Source organism: Equus przewalskii, chromosome 7 (genome assembly GCF_037783145.1).
Source record: "Equus przewalskii isolate Varuska chromosome 7, EquPr2, whole genome shotgun sequence".
Lineage (NCBI taxonomy): Eukaryota > Metazoa > Chordata > Mammalia > Perissodactyla > Equidae > Equus > Equus przewalskii.
Genome location: NC_091837.1, coordinates 6,746,664 through 6,770,741, shown reverse-complemented (window position 1 = coordinate 6,770,741; position 24,078 = coordinate 6,746,664). Strand labels below are relative to the sequence as shown.

General features: G+C 38.8%; 1 protein-coding gene across 13 annotated transcripts in view; it reads right to left on the bottom strand.

The window, feature by feature from the left end:
• The window catches only part of EIF4ENIF1 (eukaryotic translation initiation factor 4E nuclear import factor 1), a 44,725-nt gene that overhangs the window by 13,961 nt on the left and 6,686 nt on the right, over window positions 1-24,078 (bottom strand). For all 13 annotated transcript variants that reach the window (XM_070628463.1, XM_070628466.1, XM_070628472.1 and 10 more), the window contains exons 3-9: window positions 16,150-16,223; window positions 13,937-14,064; window positions 11,070-11,356; window positions 10,593-10,794; window positions 6,145-6,320; window positions 536-671; window positions 150-329 (exon numbers count right to left, since the gene is read on the bottom strand). In XM_070628463.1, coding sequence (XP_070484564.1) covers window positions 150-329; window positions 536-671; window positions 6,145-6,320; window positions 10,593-10,794; window positions 11,070-11,356; window positions 13,937-14,064; window positions 16,150-16,223 — 1,183 coding nt within the window. The remainder of the gene's footprint in view (window positions 1-149; window positions 330-535; window positions 672-6,144; window positions 6,321-10,592; window positions 10,795-11,069; window positions 11,357-13,936; window positions 14,065-16,149; window positions 16,224-24,078) is intronic.

Sequence of the window (24,078 nt, the reverse complement as noted above, 5' to 3'; positions counted from 1 at the left end):
ACTGGTATTGTTTAATAAAAACATCTTTTTGAAGAACACTAAACAAAACCCATCATCTATTTGCCTTCTGATGAAACAGCAGAATCTTAGAACCAACTGCCTTAAGACTTAGCATCAAAACTTTTTCAAATATCTAAACAAACACTTACAGCTCTCTTTAAGTTTTTCTTTATTTGCAGAAAGGCTGGAAAGAAGAGGTTTTAAATCCACTTTGGCTTTTTGTAGCATTTCTAAAATATCCACTTTATTTTCAGCATGGTCTTCCAATGGTATAGGAGCAAAATAATTCCCCGAGTTCTGTCCAGGAGAGAGGATGGCTTGCTCCAGACCTAATATTTAAAGTAAATATATTCATAATTAATTGGTCCAAATACAGCACAGGAACATATTTTCAACAGTATTAAAAGGACACAAATTGAAGACTTTTTTCAGTATTTACACACCCTTTAATGCCAATGTTCTAATGAATACAGAATGAATCAAAACAGAGAAAGCTCAGGCCTATATCCAAGGCCAGAATCTGAAGCCACTTTACCTGCCAGTCTCTCCAGTTCTTCATGTGGTGTTGACCCAAGACTGCTGGATCGGCTTCCTGATCGGCTGGGGTTAGAGAACCACCTACTGAACCGACTGGCAGAAACTGAGCCTTCTCCCAAAACATCTTCTATCATCTAAAGGGAAAGACAAAAGGAGTTAAGATAATAGTTTCTGGGTGAAAAGGACAAGAAGGTTCAAATTTTAAGGAAGGGTCACTTACTTTGAAACTTCCTTTGATGCTGCTGACCTGAAGGTAAACACCTTCAGAATTTAGGATTTGAACATCTTCCCCTCGTGGGTCATTTCTGAGTAACCCAAACTTGGGCATAAGCAACCATGTACTTTCTAAGCATGGAAAGCAAAACCTCTGTGCCACAGAGAGTGTTTTGGTTTCCTTTACCTCATTAGAAAATCCATAAACTACCGAATGTTCTCAGAGCACATAGTTTCAAAATCAGGACGAGAGTAAAGCGTTCCATTGCCAAGCTAACGAACGGCCTTCAACTAAACATCAGATATGGAGAGCCGATAAAAGAAAACCCTTGTTTCAAATTTTGACATTCTCAAGGTTGTAATGATCATCATAAAATTCAATGCCGACAATTTCAGAAGCCCAAAGCTAAAATGTAGAACTCATAAAGATCATAATTCCAAGTCAAAGTTTAAAAAATGTCAGAATGTGAAAGATGAACTTTTTAACTGATCACCAATATCTGTTTGAACTTAATGGGGAATTTGCAGGTGTTTTTTTCTTTTTTTTTTTGAGGAAGATTATCCCTGAGCTAACTGCTGCCAATCCTCCTCTTTTTTCTGAGGAAAACTGGCCCTGAGCTAACATCTGTGCTCATCTTCCTCTACTTTATATGTGGGACGCCTGCCACAGCATGGCTTGCCAAGCAGTGCCATGTCTACACCTGGGATCCGAACTGGCGATCCCCAGGCCACTCAAGCGGAACATTCGCACTTAACCCCTGTGCCACCAGGCTGGCCCCTCAGGTGTTTTTCTTTTAAATCTGACCTCCACAGTTTTCGGTTTCATAATAAGGGCAATTAAATGACGCACTGCAATCAGAAATAATTTCAACACCATTTCATAACAGTAATTTCTATTACCAATCCTTAAAAACTAGATTTAAGCATTTTTTTAAAAATGAACTTTTCAATTCTACACTATCATAAATCTAGTTAAATATCCAAATTAACTTTATGCAGTGTTTTATCAATATTTAGAAAAGAAAAAATGTGGCACATCCTTGAAAGGCATGAACTTTCACTTCTATACCAATGATAAACAGAAAACAGATTTTTCCCAAAACTGGTACATGGATGATAGAGTTAGTGACCGTTTCATCTGAAGTCTTGAACCCAGTTTCCAGTCAACGTTCAGCAGTGGAAGGTTAGAATTATTCTTTCATTCTTGTCTGGAAGAATTCTCTCAAAACACATACCCAAGTTAAGCCACAAAATACTTCTCTTGAATGTAAGAATAAGGGATTTTAACTCAAGACACTAATTTGATTATTACTTGTGGTACTTCTATTTTCTGAGATATTATTCAGTTTCAATCACATTCCATGTGTAGACATTCAGACCTTAAATAACACTGACTTTCAAGTGCACTAATTTTGCAATTAAGAGCATTATGAATGATGTCTGTGAAAACTGGTAATTGTTTCCAAAATACAACCACCTTAGTAGTAGGAATTATTTTAATAGTAACTAAGAGCTACAGCTACTAAAAATATTTTAACATTGAAAAGAATTTGAAATTTTACAAATAGCAAAAACGGCTTTGCATTTTAATCCTTTTATTTCTTCTGATCATATTGTATAGGAAAAAAGTCAGAAGATACACAGGAGGAACATGAAAAAAGTAAAGGACAGGAATATAAAGTATCTGGACCTTTTCTCAAAATATGACAGTAAGTGTTGAGAAAGAATTTCCATATTTTGATCAGTGACCAACGTTTTTTCTGTTAGAGAAGCTAAGTTTTATAGCTAAAACATAAAAAATAGAAACAAAGTTACTTTTACACACATTTACTGGAAATGCCAATTTCAAGAAACTAAAGCATTTTAAACCTGAAAAGAATCCTAAGAGTTTATCTAGAGAGTCATCTTCACCACAGAGCAAGCTGTGATGCTCTAACAGCAGTACCTCCCTCCAACACCTTGGTACAGGAAATGGAGACCTGGACCCATAGCTCTGACTTCTAGTCAAGACATCCTCTGCTACATCCTTGTCAGCCATCAGCTGATCGGGAAGAGGAGCCTGTGAACTGTATTCTGGTATGCTTCAGCTGTTCTTACTAGATTAGATTTTTCATCGCATTTTTTAAAATTTATTTTTTATTTTTCCTTTTTCTCCCCCAAAGCCCCCTGGTACATAGTTGTATATTTTTAGTTGTGTGCCCTTCTCACTGTGGCATGTGGGATGCCACCTCAGCGTAGCTTGATGAGCAGTGCCGTGTCTGTGCCCAGGATCTGAACCAGCGAGACCCTGGGCCACCAAGGTGGAGTGCGTGAACTTAACCACTCGGCCACGGGGCCGGCCCCTTTAATAGCATTTTTTAACACAACCTATATGACTGTTAGCCCAGTCCTTCAAACAAAGGTCATTTAGACAAGTCATATCCTAAGATTCAAATTATTATTCTCATTATCAAACAGATGTTGTGAAATATTTTTGCCCTTTGACAATTACTAGGTTTTACTGATCAAAGCTTTTCTTTTATTGCTTTTCACTTTTATGGAAATTTCTGTATGTTTGTATTTGTTTCACTCTAGTTTTTTTTTTTATTTCTAATGAAGGCATTTAAGGCTATATGCCTTCTTCTGAGCATACTTTTGATTAAACCACCAAGGTTTTTCTATGTCATGTTCCTGTTCATCATTCTAAATAGTTTAGGATTTTCATTTTGATTTCCTTTTTCTGCATTCAACATACTTAAGGACCTGTTAAGTGTCAGGCATTGTAGTAAGAGTTGCATTATCTAAAATATACTTATTTTAAATTATTTATTTAACTGAAATTATTTGCACGTGATCCAAATTTTCAGTTTGTGTAGATTTTTGTGGCTGTGAACTTCTAATGTATTGCAGTGCCAGTAAACACAGCCTACAGATATAGGTATAATTCTGTTTATACCTATTAATACCCAACATCTGTGGAGCTAAGTGTCAGGGACTATTTCAAGCACTTTATATAATATTTGTCAATAGATATTCAAATCCTATATAGTTCTTACTTATTTTTCCCAATTGACTGGTCATTTTCTTTGAGCATTGTATTCGAGTTCAGGTAGTTATATAGCACAATCACAGCATCTGTTTTCACTGATTCCAGTTTTGCTTTTAAGTGAAGCTATTATAGAATACACACCTTAATGAGCAGTATCTCCGTGAAAAACATGGAGATATTCCTAGCCTAGTACCTCCTGCTCAGCATTAGCCAAGTTTTGATTGAGGGTGAGGGCCAAAGGATAAGATGGTGCTGAGTACCTTTTCCTCCCTTTTATGCTTTAGAGGCATTATAGTTGTGGGGAATTAAGAGCAAAGACTCTTAGCTGAAACTCCATAAATTAGAATTCATTTTCCACCACTTACTAGCTGCGTAACTTTGAGCAAGTTATTTAAGCCTCTCTATGCCTGTTTCCCCACCTATAAAATGGAAACAGTAGGAATCTAACTTCTAAGGGTTTTGTGAGGATTGAATGACTTACTATATGTAAAGCCTAAAACAATAGCACCGTATGCATGTTACCTGTTACTAAAAGTTTAGTTTTGAATTCTTCCTCTGCCTAGGTACGCTGGTAAGTTTCACAGGTGATCACATTTGGAGCTAAATGCAGGCCTCTAAATTTTGACCTTTTACTGGGAAAATTTTTTAGAGTAAGATTGTCACCTGTCTTCTAAGAGAATGCAAAAAACAAAAGTCACCAAACACAGTTGGTGTAAAAAATAAAAAATTACTGTCCCCTCAAAAGCTAACAATTTGAGAGAACCACTTAGTTTTATGTTAAATAAATTACATCTGGATGCAATCCTTCTGCTTGTAATGAGCAAAGGACTACTGGCTAGCTGACGGTTGAGTGAGGTATCTGGCTATGAGACTTACAATTAAAATTGCTGCTAGAACTTATGGAACAAAACCATGCAGTTGCCAGTTGATTTGAAACTGCAATTCACACGCTCCTAACAGTGCTATAGACAAGTGTGGTCTTGGACCATGCTGGTCCACATGGAGTTAAGTTCAGAGAGTGAGACTAAGTGTTTAGAAACTTTAATAGCAACTTGGCATTGCTATGACATTTGTACTTTTATACTAAAGTATCAGTCCTCAATGGAGTCGAAATAAAGTCTGGCCCCTCACCACAGAGAATTTAAGAAGTACTGCCCTAGAACTCACCTGCGGCCCTGTACCTATCAGGGCTACGCAGTGTCTGCTCACCTGTTGTGTGTGGCCATCTTTTGGGGGTTGGGAAGGCAGGCAAAAGACAAAGGAGACAGGCCAAGGTTGCCTGCTCTGTCGTGCCCAGTTATGTCTGTTCATGCAACAATCAAACAAGGAGTTACAGTCAAGGAGTAGAGTCATTTAAGTTAATTTCCATGAACCACCAATTCTAAAGGACTGCTCAAACTTACTGTATTTGCTGCTATAAATGAGGCATATGAAATGCAGAGATGCTTTAGGTCAAACGGTTTTTAAAATTCCATTTCATCATAGTTCTGTGTACTCTTTCAGCAACCACAGAAAGCCTCATTTCTGTGTACATAGGCCACAGTTACAGCTTTTCTCCAAAAATGTGATGAAACTATATTAATCCTTAAACGGCTGACAGGAGATAAGAGCAAGGGCAGGTAGCAAGTGAAGATCTGGGATGTCTTACTGTTTCTACTTTAAAAGTCAAGAAAGACTAGACTTCAACAGTTTAACAGCAACACCGATAGTATCCCAAGTTCCTTTTCACTAAAGGTTTTTGGAACCATCCCATCACAAAGGTACCACCTCACAATCAGCCTTCTCAAAAATGCAGATCAGAATGATTCCAATCGCCAGTTATAAAAATCCACCTCCACCACAATATACACTTAACTACTTAAAAATAAAAGTAGACAATGTTCTTAAACATCTGAAAAATTCTTAGTCCAATGCCACCAGCCTGGAAAAAGAGTTAACTGGTACAGAATTCTCAGTCATTTCTGTTAAGCCTCTCAAAACAAAGCCAACAAAAATTCAAGTAATATTTAAGAATAAAAGCCAAAAACCCCAAAGAATCAAGCAAAATAATACTTTAAAAAGAAGTATCTTTGGGCCAGCCTGGTGGCGAAGTGGTCAAGTTCGCACGCTCTGCTTCGGCGGCCTGGGGTTTGCTGGTTCGGATCCCAGGTGCGGACCTACGCACCGCTTATCAAGCCATGCTATGGCATGCCTGCCACATATAAAGTAGAGGAAGATGGGCACAGATGTTAGCTCAGGGCCAATCTTCCTCAAAAAAAAAAAAAAAGAAAGAAAAAAGAAAGAATAAAGAGGTATCTTAAAGACTCAGGTCAAATTTAACCATACAATTGCTTCATCCACATTTATAAGTGTGCTGCTACACTCACCGAAGCCAAGCATGGCACCTTATCAAGGTTAAAGAACTCATTAAAGTCAAATTCTCCTGGGGACTGCTCAGGCAAGACAGCATCCCTTGGCACTTCCTGATCAGCAGCAGGCTCCTGTGTGAGGATGACCTCCACCTCATCCTCTTCGGCCACTCCACCATTGCACTCGACTATGCCTGAAAACAAAACCAGGACAAAAACAGTCTGATCAAGTGAACTGCTCCAGACTTACTCTGTGGCCTCAACCATCATCGCACACACAGAAGGGCCACAGTTGACTTTAAAAGCAGACTCCTTGTGCCAGTCCAGCACGCGCAACAGTAAAACAGTTCCCTTCCTATGGGAGCTGGAGGAGGAACAAAGCCTTAACAACAGGCCAGAACCCTAACACATGGAGGAAGACTTATGGTCCCTCCTCCACCCATTCTTCAAGTTTTCTACACTGTAGTGGATTCTTTTTGTAATGGGAATTTTTTTTTTTTTTTTAAAGATAGTCTTTCTAAGTCTCTTACTGCTTAAAAATGGGACCAAATTAATTTGGCTCTGCCTTCACCCATGCATCTGCACCACCACTTTTAAGTCAGGGTTCAACAACCTAAGGTATTTATGTGAAACCTAGCATGAGGACAATTTTCACTTGCCTATAGACTGGTTTTAGCTCATCCTTCAAGGCAAAGCCCCAATGTCACCTCCTCTGGGAAGCCTGCCCTATCTACCTATTTTTACCTTATCTGGCAAAATTAATTGCTGCCTTCTCTATAATCCTTGTGTTATCTCTCACAGTTCTAATCACAGTATATTCTAGTAACCGGTGATACCGAGCTCCCTGAGGACAGGTAACCTGCTCTATCAGCTTTGTCTTACTCTGTGATGCCTGGCACATTTAAAACTCAGTAATGTTTGGTTGTTGTTAGGATGAGAAGGTAAGGTTTAAGTGAAGGTACCCAGTGCTAACACTTAAGGAATCTAACATCTTAGTTTTAGCCAGAATACAGAAAAAGCAAAATCCTTTACGATAAAAAAAGAATCTTCTTTTCTTTTAAATATGTGCACTGAGATATATACTAGGCATTCAACTTTTTAATTCAAAGAACAGAACTCCCAAAGCCCCACTCTACAAAAGCACCTATATAAGAGCGCCTGTTGTTTCAGTATCACAGTAGACATGAAGTCCTCTGAGAAAAAAAAGCGCCAAAGCCTGGAGCCTTCCCTTCTCAAAAGTCCTCAACAATTTCTGCAGTGTCATTATTAATCAGCCAGCATATTCTAGACCAAGAGAGGCTAAATGCTATCACCTGCTTTCGTCCCAATAACACTTGGAAAAAGTTAGACAGCAAAGCAGGAGACTACAACTGAAAGGTTACGTGACTTGCTCACAGAAGGTCTCAATACTAGCACGTGGCAGAAGCTTCAATCCTAGGAAGGCCACCTATGCTCCCTGCACCATGCTGTGCATACGAGGCAGCACTGCTCCTCCACAGGCATGCCTGCCACCTAAGAACGCTGAGCCTTCTGAGGGCCCAAGGCAACCAGTGAGATAGACATTTGTGAGCCACGGACAAGGCAATGGGCAGTCTCTCCAGGTCAGTACATGCTTACTGCCAACCACCAGAGGCAAATGCTGTTTCTTAAAGACTGACATTTAAACTAAAATGACTGCTTTGGTAGACTCATTATCTTCATGTTACAAAGTGAGCCCTAGAAAAGTAAACAACTTAATAACCTAATCAATGCCAAGTTCATGTCCTTTTCCACTACAGCAGTGCTTTTCCCCGACCCATTTTACCCACCAGAACCTGACTGTCCACTTCAGGACTGACAAGCAACATACATTTTGCTGCACTTTTGTGTCCCAATTTAGAGATGAGAGCCAGAAGAGAGTCTGTACTTGGCTCATACATTTACAAAAGAAACGAATATTTCTCCCATTCACTTTTATTTTGTGCTGAGATGGGGACATTTCCTAATAGATGAACAGCTGCTGCAAACAGCAAGAGTGCCCCGCATGCAATTCTATGCCAGTTTCAAGTTCTCTGGAAAGCAGAATGGGCCTGACAACTGAAAGTGGGTCTGAGTGGGTAGGAATACGCACTAGTAGACAGACAAACACAACTGGCCATTTACTGTGATAGACTCAAAAGCCAGGGACCCAGGAAAGAACTAAGGGCAAGTTTTATAACATTTCAGAATGAGCATGTATTTTTTTAGATTGCCCCTGAGCTAACATCTATTGCCAATGTTTTTTTTTTCTTCTTCTCCCCAAAGCTCCTTGGTACACAGTTGTATATTCTAGTTGTAGGTCCTTCTAGTTGTGCTACGTGGGACGCTGCCTCAGCATTACTTGATGAGTGGTGCTAAGTCCGTGCCCAGGATGCAAACTGGTGAAACCCTGGGCCACTGAAGCCGAGTGCGTGAACTTAACCACTCAGTCACAGGCCAGCCCCGAACATGTATTTTCATTAGAGAGAATGCAAATTAAAAACTTTCTTTTCTATCAATAGAGGGTTTTAACTATTTCCCCCTTCTACATAATTTTTTTCTGGTATAACACATATTCTAATTATTTCATTCATCACCCAGCACTGTATAGAGTGGGAACTTGATACTGATATGTTTTAAAATCATGCAGGCAAGGAACACGTCTGTCTTGCTCATTTACTATACTCCCAGTACTAGTCCGTACCTGCAGAGAACTGCTACATAACAAGTTCAGTAGAAAGCTAGAATAGAGACACAAAAATGGACTGAAAGGCACTCACCCTTCCTTTCATTTTTGCAGCCAAGATGAAACTACAGGGGACCTGTTTATCTCAAATACAGTAGCTAGGACAGCCTAGGGACCTTTTGCAATTAACTAATGGGGTGAGTGAGCTAGGACCCCTGGATGCTACTCAAGGCTCCGCCACAAAACCCACGTGATAGGGTCTTGGGTTGTCCCCTTTTTCCAGGCCTGTCTCTCTTTGCATCTGTAGTGAAGAGGTGACACTACTGATCTATCTCACTCCTTCTGGCTTCTCTACTTGTTGATACAAGAATGGCTGAAACTCAGATTTCATCTCAGTTAGGGAAAACACGTGCTTTTCTCACCAGAAGCCTGATACTTATCATTCGATGAAAAGACTGCACTTGCTGGTGCTGTTTAGTCTAACAGAGAATGAGACAAACTCATATCTCAAAGACAATTTAATAGCAAAGTCTCCCAAGTTACCCATCAATTTCCTGCATCACGCTAGGGAAGAATGTGTAACAGCACAAAGATAATGGTAATGTCTACTGCATTTTAAGGACTATACCAAAAAAAGACAAGTAATATGATTTCTCCTAGATTCCATTAGCTTATTTCTGCTTAAATATGTCCTAGCCTTTTAAGTTGGCACCGGTTAAACATTCATATATTAAAATAAAATAGCTTTTCCCTTTTGTTGCCTAGTGTCTGCCAAAAGATTTTTTTCAACTAAACCTGAAGGCTGGAAGGAACCAGAATTTACTGAATAAGTGCCTACAAGAGACTGAGTTCTGATGCATATGTCTTATCTTCAATGCTAAAAGTAACCCTTGAAGTTATGAGGCACTGTCTTCACCTTAGAAAGAAATAGGCCCACCTGTTAAGAGTTTTACAAAGATTATCTTTTTTCTAAGCTGCAGCCCAATACTCAAGCCCAGGCTAGCTCACCTGGCTCTTCAGCATGGTCCTACACTGCTTCTTCCCAAGACCATTAGCCCAGGATTGGCCACCTCAGAGCCAAGTCACTGGCCTGAAAATGACTAATGGGCTCCCACTCTGCACCAGGCACCTCTCACACATTAGCTCTGGCTTCTTCAGTTTAGTAAGGGAAATACCTGACCTTACCTCATAGCTGAGAAAACTGAGTTTGGGAGAAGCCAAGTCATAAACAAAGACCTACGAAGGTCTAACACCATGGTGAAGAATGTGGGCTCTAAAGTACAAAAGCGTCTTGCTCAACTCCCAACTTCATTAATTACTTCTTCAGGGCCCACAGACAAATCACTTAAGTGCCCTGTGCCTCCATCTGCTCATCTATAAGATGGGCATAAAAGTGCCTACCCCACAGGGTTATTAGGAGAAGTTAGGATTATATAGACAAAACACTCACCACTATGTCTAGGACATAAGTGCTCAATAAATTAGACCCCTCATTATTCCTACCATGCATTTCTTATCTTTGGGGAACCCTTTCCTGTACACAGTACTCTTATAGGGTAATGTGAGACTTTTCTCTTTAGTACTGCAGGCAGAACAAGTTGAGGAGATAGTACAATCTACACCTAGTAAATTCACACTTACGAAGCAGTTTCAAAATCAGGCTGCAACATTAAAATCTTGCCACCTCCCAACAACTGCTGCCCATTCCTAAGTGTACAATTAAGTCAACTATAAGAACCTTTTATTTTAGAACAGCGAATTTCCCTCCCAAGTTTTTGCTGACCTTCCTTCACAGAGGCTGTCCGTCGCCTTGTTCTTTTTTTCCCCTTGTGATCTTCTTCCAGTATCTTATCATCAAAGCCAGTCAGCTCAATGGTTTCAGACTGACTTGTGGGTCCAGCAGAGAACCACTCTGGTTCTTCTTCTGTGTAGGAATCATTTCTTCTACGTTCACTAAAGACACGCTTACTATCCCCAAACTCCCTCTGGAAAAGTACATAATGCAAGATAAAAAATAAGACTTTCATTAAGGCATTTCTACCTCAATCAAAGTCTTGATGAATGAAGTAATGCTCAACAGTGCAAAGAAGATACCAGGCTGTAGACCTGAAGCCCCTCCCCATCCCCAGCTCTCTCTAGTCCTCCTTAATCTGGCTTAGAATGGGCTATGTTCACCCAGGATAGCAAAGTAACCTGGTACAAATGAAGCGTATGTCGAGTTTCTAAGCACATGAGGTGCCAAAGGATCTAGAAGACAAACCCTGAAGCGCTTGTCCTTGTAGTCCCTCTCTCGGTCTCTGTCTCTCAAGTCTCGCAAGTCCTTATCGCTAAGACGGTGATCCTTCTCAAAGGTCCGAGCAGAGATTATCCTCCCACTGCCAATCCTTCGTCCACCAAGCAGGCGAAGCCCATCACTGTCTTTCTCCAATGGGCTTCCTGAACGCCGAGAGCTAACAGCAGCGGTCACATGGCAGCCCCCTCCAAAGCTTCGTCTCTGTGGGCTGAGAACAACATCTAAGTCATCTTCTTTCACACGCTCTCGTGGATCTGGAAAGATGCCGGAAAAAGAAAGTTAAGCAAACCAACAAGGGCATTTTTCCTCTTTAGGTGGTCTGTCCATGACTGGTGGTGGGGAGGGGTATTGGAAAAGAGTCACCACCAAAACAGATACAGAGCAATACGTACATTACATATTTAAATAAGACTGAGCCTTCGGCCTTTTCTCGGAGCAATAAATGTTCTTCTAAATGAGTGATTTTCCATGATTAGTCTCCACAATCTCTTTATTTGACTAAGTCCTTAACTATGTAATAATTAGCAAATGTTTTGTCAACTAATACACTATAGCAGGTTTCACTATTTGAAAAATAACTACATAAAAAATTAAAGTGTCTCTTCAATAAACGGTATTGAACAGTTCGTTATCCATGTGCAAAAAACATGAACTTGAATTCCTACCTGGTACTATATACAAAAATTAATTCAAAATTATCATAAATCTAAATGTAAAACCTTAAACTATAAAACTTCTAGAAGAAAACAGAGGAGGAAATCTTTGACATTGAATTTTCTTAGGCATGACATCAAGAGCACAATCCATTTAAAAAAAAATGATAAACTGGGCTTGACGAAAATTTAGAACTTCTGCTCTTTGAAAGATACTGTTCAGAGAATGCAAAAATAAGCCACAGACTGGGAGAAAATATTTTGCATGTTATCTGAAAAACGACCTGTATCTAGTATATATGAAACTCTCAAAGACTCAAAAAACAATCCAATTAAAAAATGGACAAATGATTTGGACACTTCACCAAAGAGGATATATGGATGGCAAAGAAGCATACGAAAACATTATTAGTCATTAGGGAAATGTAAATTAAACCATAATGTGATACCACTACACACCTAATAGAATGGCTAAAATCAAAGAGACTGACCATTCCAAGTGCTGACGAGGATGTGGAGCAAGTGCAACTCTCACACACCGCTGGTGGAAATGTAAAATGGTATAATCACTTTGGAAAACAGTTTGGCAGTTTCTCAAAATGTTAAACATACATCTACTATAGGACCCAGCGATTCCAGTCTTAGGTATTTACCCAAGAGAAAAGAAAGCATATGTCCATATAGAGACTTGTACATGAATGTAATAGCAGTTTTGGCTAATAGTCAAAAACTGGAAACCCAAATGTCCATTAATAGATAAATGGATAAACTGTGGCAAATTCATACAATGGAATACCCCGAGGAAATAAAAAGGAACAATCTATTTATACACCCAACAACACGAACAAATCTTACAACAACTAATTCTGAGTGAAAGAAGCTACCCTAAGAATGTCTATTATATAATTCCATTTATTAAATTCTAGGACATATAAACTAATCTATGGTGACAGAAAACAGGGCTTCCCTGGGGGGAAGAGTGAGGAATTAAAGGGAGGAACTCACAGGGGTTCTAGGGAACTTTTTGGACTGATGGAAATGCTTATTACTTTGTGGTGATGGTTTCACAGGTGTATACACAAGGCAAAACATCAAATGGTACACTTTATGTGCAGTCTATTATATGTCAATTATATCTCAATAAAGGTGTAAGAAAAATAAACATGTCCACAAGAAAAAATTCTTCCTAGAAAAACCAGAAAAGATAAGTACAAGTGAGAAAACTTCTTTTAGTACTCTCACCAGAAACAGTTCCTAAAACATTTTGCTATGTGCTTTTCCACAATTTCCGAGCAGTGTCTCAGTTTTTTCTAACAACAAGATACAATGTGGACAGTTTTGTATGAGCTGGTAAACACGACTCCAATGTTTTTACAGCCGAACAATGTAATATTCCCACATGTGGCTATACCGAAGTTTACCCAAACCATTTCTACTGCTGGACAGTTAGGTTGCTTCTAAGTTTGCATCATTTCATTCAAATCTCTGTGCACATCTTTAATGATTACGTTAGAATAATTTCTTTGCTTTGGGGACATTACTGCACTAAGTATACTGATACACTCTGTGTTGAGGGGTCTTATTGCTCAAATTAGAGTCAACCTCTATCTTTTTTGCTTAGTTTCAAATTTATTTTATGCTGAGTCTCTCTCTCATCTCAAAAGGAGTTCCTTTTGCAACAAGTTCCTTGACTCGCTTTTATATTGCCAGGTCTCCATTTCACTCTTCAATATCTTGTCTAGTTTAAAGGGATAAAGGTATGGAGGATCAAACTTTACTCCAGTCTCAAACCATACCCAAACTCTGTATTCAGATCATAATACAATACGAATTAAGAATTGCCAGAACTGATTTAAACCTGACAACTAGTCTCATATATAATACTAAGCATAACACAGTTTTATGCTCCCTCCCACATCTAACTCAGTTATTCATGTCAATGAAAGACATCAGTACTTTTAATTCAAAAGCACGTAACCTAATATAGTCTACTTGCCACTACTATACAGGAAATCTATGATTTTATTTTGCTAATCAGGAAAAATCCCATTGGTAAATCAGTTTCCTGATAATGACACTTTCCCCCAATGCGTAAAACTCTCACAGCCAAGCCTGAAGCTAGCAGCAAAGAGCACTGTCTCCAAAACTGCTGCCCCGACTTCTGAGTGACACTGTGCTCACCTACTATCCTGCGCACCAGGGAAGGTCGGTCTGTATCCAATTCTTTCTTCAGACTTTCCACTGGTGAGCTCCGCCCTGAAGCTGGGTAGAGAGAGGCATGCCACTTCTCAGGGTCCCAGACGCCATCACTAAAGGTCAAAGAGTACCCACAGTTAGCACTTGCATCCATGAACTACAAATAGTCTAATTTCTAAACTTTAGGTAATAAGTTACAGAAACCCCTTTCCAATATAAAACTTCATGGTTGCTATCAGAATGGTTATATCTTTTAAGATGAAAACAAAAAACAACTATTAAGTCAGTAAAATTTTGTTGTTGTTCACATAATACCAATAGTCACTTGAAAACCAGTGGTCTGTGCATAAATGAAACATTCGGACTACAAACCTTGGGGTGCATAGGGATTACAATAACTATGCTTGTCCTACATAAAGAAGATGCTCCATAAATACTGATTACTCAGTTTACTGAAGATTAGTACAAGAGAGGAAAAAACTCCTTAATCCTCTCATTAGAAGTGGCTCCTGGAACACTTGGTATGTATTTTTCCAGAATTTCTATGCATAGTCTCAGTTTTTCCCACAAGCAGAACAGACAGTTCTTAAGAGCTTAAAATGTGTGGTTTGAGTTTTATTTCGTTACCCTCTAACGATGGGGTGGCAGGTAGTACAGTGTGCCGAGCAGAGACTTTGGAGCCCAATCATCTGGAACCAAATTCTAGCTCTGCCACCACCACCATGGACATCCTGGACCCTTCAGTCTTCTGCTGAAAGGACTTCCCCAACCCCCAAGATCAGACCAGGCCACGCTACAAACTAGCACTGTACTCCACACTTGTAATTCACACCTGTAATGCGGGTAATGATCAACTCTTTGAGTATTTGACTGTATCCTTCCACAGACCAATGTTTCATGAAGGTAGTATTTAATAAACACCTGACACAGTATTTGCCACATAGTAGGTAACAACTGAATCCTTGCTTCAGCTGAATTTCTTGAATAAGTGGGTAAAGCTCTCAGTCTCAAACTCCTCACAATAAAGGAGACAGTACCTATCTTCTAGTGTGTTGTGAGGAATGCCTGGAGTTTAAGAACCCAACAAATTTTAATTCTCTGAGAGAAGAGAAACAGAAGAATGAGAAACTCTTTCTTCTCTCTCATTTTCATTACTATTATTAGGCACAAAGTCTCCACTTTAGAATAAAAAGTGAATGTGTGCGCCAGTGATAACTTTATTTTATGCCAAGAAGAAATATAACACAAAAAAGTTCGAGGCATAAATTGAGGCATAAAAAAGCTTTACAGCTTTAATGAAAAAACCAGCTTATCTGAGACTTATCAAAAAACCCTAACCAACTGGAATAATCATTATTCAAGTAACACCCTCATCAGGGGAAAGCGGTGAGCAGTCCAGATTTAACAACCTTCTGAACAGTCCAAACACAAAATGATACGAGTATGTCCTATTCAACCAAGAAATTAAACATAATAGATATTTTATATGTTTAAAATACTAAAAGAACCATCTACCTTGACATTTAAGAAATGACCTTAAAGTCTTAAGGTGACCATTAGAAGTGCAACGCAGGGTTATCATAAAGGATTTTCAGACCATTTTTAGCTACTATCTTCTCAAAACAAAGCCTTCTACTTCTTATGAAGGAGCCCAGGATGCAAAAGGACTAATATAAATGGCTAAATGGGTTATTTTGTTTGAGGAGGTGGGGCAAAGATAAAAGGCTCAGAGTCCTGATTAGCCTACTTGGAGCAGGCCCTTTGAAGAAGGACCCTCAAGGCACAGTGTAAGCCACTGATAGAGAGAAAAGACCCTGGTGAGGACTCTTGTGTTCAAGTCTTAATTCTGCTTTCTGACTCTGTACCTTTGATAAAGTCATCTTCTAATTTTAATTCCATCACCAGTTAGTTGAAAAGGAATTGGTTTAGTTGTCCTTAGAGTCCCCTGCAGCTCAAATCTTTGAATTACTGGTGTAAAGCTAATTAATAATGAAACTGATGAAGATAATGCAATGACACACTATTTAGTCATGTTCATACATTATCCGCAATGTATCTGTCCAGAAGCCCAATGTCATTACCCATGAAACCTCCCCACTCAAAATTCTACCAAAAAACTCCAAAGCAACACAATTCTAAATTTACCAAGTCTAGTGTAACAACAAATTGACTAGAAACACACCCCCTGCCACCAATACCTGTCATATTTTTCAGAGAGGCATGAAGGCCTCTGTTTGGAATGAGGGCGTTCTTTTATATCCAAGAGCTCCTCCTAGAAAGAGAAATCAAATGGTGATTTTAAATAACATTTCTCAGGCCACACACTTTCAATTTATTTTTGTTCTCAGTAATTCTGAGTGTCTACCTTAAACATTTCACACAGTTCTTATTTATATCTTGACATATTCAAGAAAGGACTCGAGTTAGCTCAAAGTTCTGGCAAGGATCTCAAGCAGAATTGGCAAATAACTTAATAGTGATCAGTTTCTTGCTACAATACATTCTCTTATAAATCACTGTCCAATAATATAGTTATATTACACAACACGGAATGCTCATCAAGGCATGGAAGCTTCAGGCTTACATAAAACCTCCAGCTAATCTTACCACTCTTAAATGCATTAGATGCCAATTTACAAGGAGTTAGATTTTTTTTAATGTATAGTAAAAGTGCCAGAAAAAAAAAACCAACCCAAACATCCATATACCATTTATCTAATTTGCCTGCCATTAACATTTTCCCCTCATTTGCTTTAGCATTTGGGCTCTCTATATGTAACTTTTTTGGGGAAACATTTAAGGGTAAACTGCATAAGTTATGGTCCTTTACTCCTAAATACTTCAGTGTCTATTTCCTAAGAATGAGGATATTCTTTCACAGCCTCTTATCCAGTTCCACGAGAGACTTAAGCCCCACAGAAAATGATTTGAGTGACTATTTTTCCATTCTCCTAAGGATTATACTTGGCCAACATCATTTTAGATGGATAAGAGATAAGCAAACCCATTACATACAATGGGTGCCTTAGGGCATAAGGGCTCCTCTCTGCAGAACCTGGTAGAGAAGGGCTGTCAGTTTCATATAACCAGTTATCAATAATATTTTATCTAATCAACCCCTCCGGATTCCAGTTTTGTCAACTGACCCGGTAATGTCCTTTATATTACTTTTTTAGCCTCCAACACAAGATCCAGTCTAGAATCAGATATTGGTTGTCATGTATTTCGGCCTCTAATCTGCAACATTTCTACAACTTCTTTTGTCTTTTATGACTTTGAGATTTCTAGATTACAGCTTAATTTTTTGTTTAAGAGAACATTATCATTTTGGGTTTATCTAATGTTCCTCATGATTAGACTGAGGCTAAGCAACCCTGGGGCAGAACACTAACTTAAGAAACGTTGTGTCCCTCTCAGAGCATCACCTCTGGATGCCCATGTCCACCTGTCCCTTATTACTGATGGTAATTCTGACCACTTGGTCAAGGTGTTCTCCAGTCTCTCTACTGTTCAGTTACTACTTTCCCACTTGCAATTAGTATGCAATCTATGGGGACATGCTCTCAAGTCATGCAAATATCCTGGTCTTCATGAAAATTTCCCCCTAAATTTAGCATCTATTGATGATTCTTGCCCAAACCAATTTTGATTTTCCAACTCTAGGCCTCTCTGGTTTCTCTCCACAGTTACCAGTCAGCACTTGGCATTCCATGTAAACACAAATCTTCCCTTCTCCCCTGCTTATCTGCCTATTTATTATTACCCTGGGCTCAGATTCCTAGTTTCCAATGGTCTATAATTCATTAATGTCCTTAATTATTTTGGTGCTCAAATTGGGAGCCTCTTTAAAGCTGGCTCCTATGTCCCTTTGACACGCCCTACCATTTTTTAAAAAGTACTTCCTTACTTTCTGGCTTATCTTGTACCCATCTGGCCCTAGCCTAGAACTAGCCCTAGAGTCAGCCATTTCTCTGAGAAATCCTAGTTCCTTTAAGTGAGGGAATGGTGTAAGAAACCAAGTTCTGGGAACTGGGTATTCTCATTTGCTTCTAGGCCCTTTCAGCAGAACTAGGAAATATATGCAATTATATACATACACAGATATTTAATATATACACATCTGTTCCTAAAGATGCATGCACACAAAAAACAATGCCTCCCCTTTTATACACATTTAAAACATTTTCATAACAAAGTACAAAAAGCAATTCTTAAACTTTCAGTACCAGTAAAATGCTTCAACTGCCTTGTAAAAAAGCATATCCCACTGTGCCATGACCTCTGGAATACCCTCAACACAGGCTTCAAGATACAACGCTTGCTGCTTCTCTGATCACTGCTTCCCGTATCTTGGGGTAAATACGGAGGGATAGATTTACTCTCTCAGCCTACACGAATCACGGCACATAAGCATGCCATGAATTCACTCAGGTTACCTGAAGCATTTAAATGTTTTCTCCATGACAGCAAAATGCCCTAGGATTGGTGACGTTTTAATTTTAAAACCCAGAATATCAATCAGGCACTTGCATTTATTTAGAATTTATTTATGAATTATGTCTTATTGTGTAGAAATACCTATAAAAATTTAGAAGTCTGAGATAAACAGAATTTCAAATATAAGAAAATGTCTAGAGGCTGCTCAAAATTCTGAAAAAAACCGTCAAAGCACTGACATACCACCTACAAATTGCCAGAAAAGACTGGAGTCCAGTGAAATCTGCAGGGTAAACAGGTGTCAGAGGTGCAGGGGTGACACAAATTTGGCTGGGGGCGGACGGACCAACAGTAGTTATGATGACAGCAGATGTTACGATACAGAAATCCTAAGGACAGCAGGGCTTAAAATTTTCCAGTAGAAACAGGAAGGACGTTGCAATATAGGAAATACTTTTACACATACGCTACAGGAAAAAACCACTATAAAGCAATTTTTTTGCTATTAGAAGCAACCCAAAGATTATTACGTATTCTCTTATATCCACTACTCTCTAATTCAAATATTAAACTAAGAACCCTAGTATACTGCTAAACTGAGAGCAATATATTTCATACTTAAATATGTATATTCTCAATATACAAAAGTTTCTCAACAATGAGGCTTTGTTTGAAACTTTTAACCCCAAAAGATAATAGAGTCCAAGTGATAAGTACTCTCTATTACTACTACACCTGTTTGCTAAAACTCTAATGATTTTATCTATTTATTTAGGAGTTAATTGGGAAAGACTAACATTTTAACACAGCCGCAAAACATGTAGGAGGACCAAATGTTCTATATGTGGGGATCAAAAAATATTTTAACAAAGGCAACAAACAGCCTTTCAAAAAGGGAAATAAGGAGACTAGTGAGAGAGGACAACTAAACGAAATATGCTATCCTGGATGGAATCCTGGGACAGAAAAAGGACATCAGTTTAAAACTAAGGAAACGTCACAATATATGTAAACCAAACCATCATGCTGTACACCTTAAACTTATATGGTGATGTATGTCAATTATTTCTCAATAAAGCTGGAAAAAAACTAAGGAAATGTGACTATAAGTATTGACTTCAGTTAATAACAATGTATCAACACTGTTAATTGTAACAGATGTACCATACAAATCTAAGATATTAATAATAGGGAGCTGTGTGAGGGCTATTTATGAACTGTCTACTATGTTCCCAGCTTTACTGTAAATCTAAAACTGTTCTAAAAAATAAAGTTTACCTCTGCCTCATGACATACAAAGATTAACTCAAAATGTAAAAAAATTTAAGTAAAATTAAACTAAGAGTATGCCAAAAGCATAAGCAACCAAAGAAAAAAACAGATAAATTGGACTTCAAAGTTAGAAACTTTCGTGCTTCAAACATTACCAAGAGAGTGAAAAGACAACCAGAGAATAGGAAAAATATTTACAAATCATGTATCTGGTAAGGGTCTAGTATCCAGAATCGAGAACCCCTAGAACTCAACAACAAAAGGACAACAATCCAAACGAAAAACAGGTAAAAGATTTCAATAGATTTTTTTCCAAAGATGATACATAAATGGCCATCAAGCACATGAAAGATGTTCCATGTCATTAGCGAAATGCAAGTTAAAACCACAGTGAGATAACCACTTCATGTCTACTAGGATTGCTGTTTAAAAAAAAAAAAGGGAAATGCAAACTGGGGCAGCCATTATGGAAAACAGTATCGAGATTCCTCAAAAAACTAAAAATAGAACTACCTTACGACCCAGCTATCCCACTACTGGGTATCCACTCAAACAACTTGTAATCAACAATCCAAAGTAACATATGCACCCCTAAGTTCACTGCAGCACTATTCACAATAGCCAAGACATGCAAACAATCCAAGTGCCCATCATACAGATGACTGGATAAAGAAGACATGGTATATAAATACAATGGAATACTACTTATCCAGAAAAAAAGACAAATTCATCCCATTTGCAACAACATGGATGGACCTGGAGGGTATTATGCTTAGTGAAATAAGCCAGGCTGAGAAAGACAAACACCATATGATTGCACTCTATGTGGAATATAAACAAGCACATGGACAAAGAAAACGGTTCAGTGGTTACCAGGGGATGGGGAGTAGGAGGTGGGCACAAAGGGTGAAGGGGAGTACTTAAGTGGTGACAGGCAAGAAATAATGTACAACTGAAATTTCACGATGATGTAAACTATTATGAACTCAATAAAAAAAGGGGAAAAAATATTGGCAAGGATACGGAGACACTAGAACCCTCTAACATTGCTGATGGGAATGTAAAATGGTGCAGATGCTGTGGACAACAGTGGTAGTTGCTCAGAAAGTTAGTTTCCATAAGACACAGCAATTCCACTTCTAGGCATACACTACAGAGAACTCAAAGATCACGTCCATACAAAAACTTGTACATGAATGTTCATAGCAGCATTATTCACAACAAGAAAAAGTGGAAAGAATTCTTGTGTCCATTAACTGATGAACAGATAAACAAAATGTGGTAAATTCATACAATGGAATATTATTTGGCAATAAAAAGGAATGAAGTGCTGATACATGCCAAAATACGAACCTTGAAAACATTATGTTAAGTGAAGGAAGCCAGACACAAAAAGCCACATGTTGTAGGATTTCATTTATATGCAATGTTCAGATAGGTAAACGGAGACAGAGCGTAGATTAAATGGTTGCCAGGAGCTGGGGGAAGGGGAAACTGGGGAGTGATTGCTAATGGGTAGAGTTTCTGTTTGGGGTGATGAAAATATTCTGGAATTAGACAGCAGTGATGGTTATACAACTTTGCGAATTTACTAGAAACCACTGAACGATGCATTTTAAAAGGGATAAATTTTATGTATGTGCATATCTCAATAAAAACAAATTTTCTTTAAGTAAATTAAACTAAGAGGTTCAGTTACCAGAGGTTAATATTTTATTTAATTTCTCTTCTTACAGACTCATTACTCTAATCACAGACTGATACATGCCAACTACTCTCAGACACAGCCCGCCCTGGTGGTCTAGTGGTTAAGATTCAGTGCTCTCACAGCCGAGGCCTGGGGTCCTTTCCTGGCCGTCTGTTCCTGCTATACACAGGGTCACCAGGAGTTGGAACTGATTCAGCGGCACTACCAATATAACGACTCTCAGATACGAGAGTCACTCAGGTTGGTAAAAATGTTTTAACTTTCCCTCTATTATTCCAGCTTTCCCTGTGACTTTATATGCTTGGCATATACTAGGTGTGAATAAACGTTCAAGCGACCATCTATACAAACCTGAGAGGCCTGTAAGAGCACAAGGTAGAACAGCAGGCCAGTTGCACACTCGCATTAACCATGCCAGCAGCACCATTTGTGCCTGGGTACACCTGGACCAAGTGCAATGGCTAAAACACAACCCACCTGTACGAGGATGAAGAGTCATTTTCTTCATTAATAGGCTGAGAACTGGGAAAATAAAACAATTCTTGGATTGTAAACGCTGCTGGGAATAGCTTGAAACATCTCAGTAAAACCAAACTTACTGTTCTTGAGAGCAGGACTACTTAAATCAGTTTCATGGCCTCAAGGAGTAGAAGACCCCCTGAAGTCATATACAAAATTATGCATTCATACAATTTCTGTAGTGGGTGTTCATACCTTCAAAAGATCTCCAATGGACACAAAGAGGTTAAGAAATAGTGCTTTAAACCGATGTTTCTCAAAATATGGCCCAAGGTCCACCTGGACACGTAAGAAAAAATGAGATCCTCATGGGATTTAGAGGGCTGAATCTGTTGCCTTCCAGCAATGTTTAAAGTTGCATAAGATGTTATCCCAGCCTAAGAGGATCCCCCATTTAAGTGGGGAGGGGAGAAGCCACAAGCTAAGTCAATACAAAGTTTGCTCTTTTCGTAACTGTCCACAGAACATTTCCTGTGTGCCAGGCGTAGCGTCTAGCACACGCAGATGACTCTTGTCTCTGGCCCCATGGCTCTCCAGTCTCTCAAGAGAAGTGTTCTTGAACTTGCCATCTCATCAAGAGCCCTTAACAGCAATTATTCCTGGAAAGGAACCCCTTTCAGATATTTTCAAAGAAAATCAACTTTGGCTAAAAGCAAAATACTTGGAAAGTGCCCTGTCTGAACTGGGAGTGCTCCTCTCCATGAGTATTTCAGGGGGGAATGTGAGATGACCCTTTTGTAGAATCCTGAGAACCCATAGGAACTTACTGATCATGAACAAATTCACTAAAATTATCATCTGGACAAGAGGAGAGTTACTATCTGAGACCTTACTTTTTGTACAGGTTACTAAAACCTGACCAGGCAGGAACAAGCTGCTAATTGCCCAAGAGACACACACCCAAAGAAGTATAAACAGATTTCCTTAGTTTTAGCAGTCTTTCTTAAAGAAAATTTGCCAAGCTTCCCAAAACAATCTATTTGGGAATTACAAATATGGACACCAACTTTTAATTATCAATATAAAGTAGAAAGCAAATGAATCTGAGTATAAGCCCCAAACAACAGTGGTTAAAATCCTCATCCTGTTTCTTTCGGCAGAAATCCCATGCAGATGCAGCTATGCATTCTGATGACATTCTGACATTATAGAAGTTTCACACAAGCCACTTACAGGAAGAGACGAAAGGGGAAATATTCTTCACCTTTGTAAGCTGAATTCAATTCACAAGAGTAAAAAGCTCAATTTTTTATAATTAATGTAGATATTTTGTAAAACAAAAAAAAAATTGCAGTTTTATTTAATTAATAGTCAAAGCACTCTAGAAGTGACCTAGCACCTCACCTGTGTGTGCACCTGGCTCTTCCTAAAGGCAAAGGTCCAGGGGAGCAGTGTTTGGGTTGGGTCTGCCTTTGACCTTTCTCTCCCAGTCCCCACCCTCCACACACCCACTAGCATTGGGTTTGGCCCATCAGGCTCTCACATGGTTGCTGACTGACCTGATATTTCATTCTACTGAGTCACATGACTTTTCTGAAAGGATTAGAAAGCTTTCAAAAATAGATCACAATAGGGTAATGGCATCCATAGTGGATAGCCAGGGTAATGGTGAACTAACAACATAGGGCACATGGCATACATTCCACTACCCCCCGCCACCTGCCCATTCATGAGGTTTATTGCTAAAGGGGCACCATTTAGAACAGTTCTTACAGCAGGGTCAGGATTCAAATTGGATCCTGCAGAGTTGATAAGCAGGACTTCGCACCTGGATTCCACCCAAGCATCTAATGGTAGCTGATTTGATGCAAACATTTTCTTCTACTGAAAGAACTTATCTGAAACTAAGAAAATGGGACCGGGAAAAAAACCCCAGGAAAGCTTGTTTTTTTCTGTTGTTCTGGCCAATGCAATAATAATAAAACTTGGCTTTTAAATGTGTTTACACAACTGATAAAATGTAATGTAAATGTACAATGTAAAACATTAAGTAAGCAGGTAGATAAATACTAGAAGGAAACAAATCATTTCTAGGGTGGGGGCATTACATTTTCAGTAGGGCTTTCTGGTTTCTTATTGAAATAAAGATGGTTACCATGACATTCAGCAAATAAGCATCTTGACCTAAAGTTGGTATCGTTTAGTAGCACTCCCTACCCTTATTACAAATATCAATCATAAGTGGTTTTTA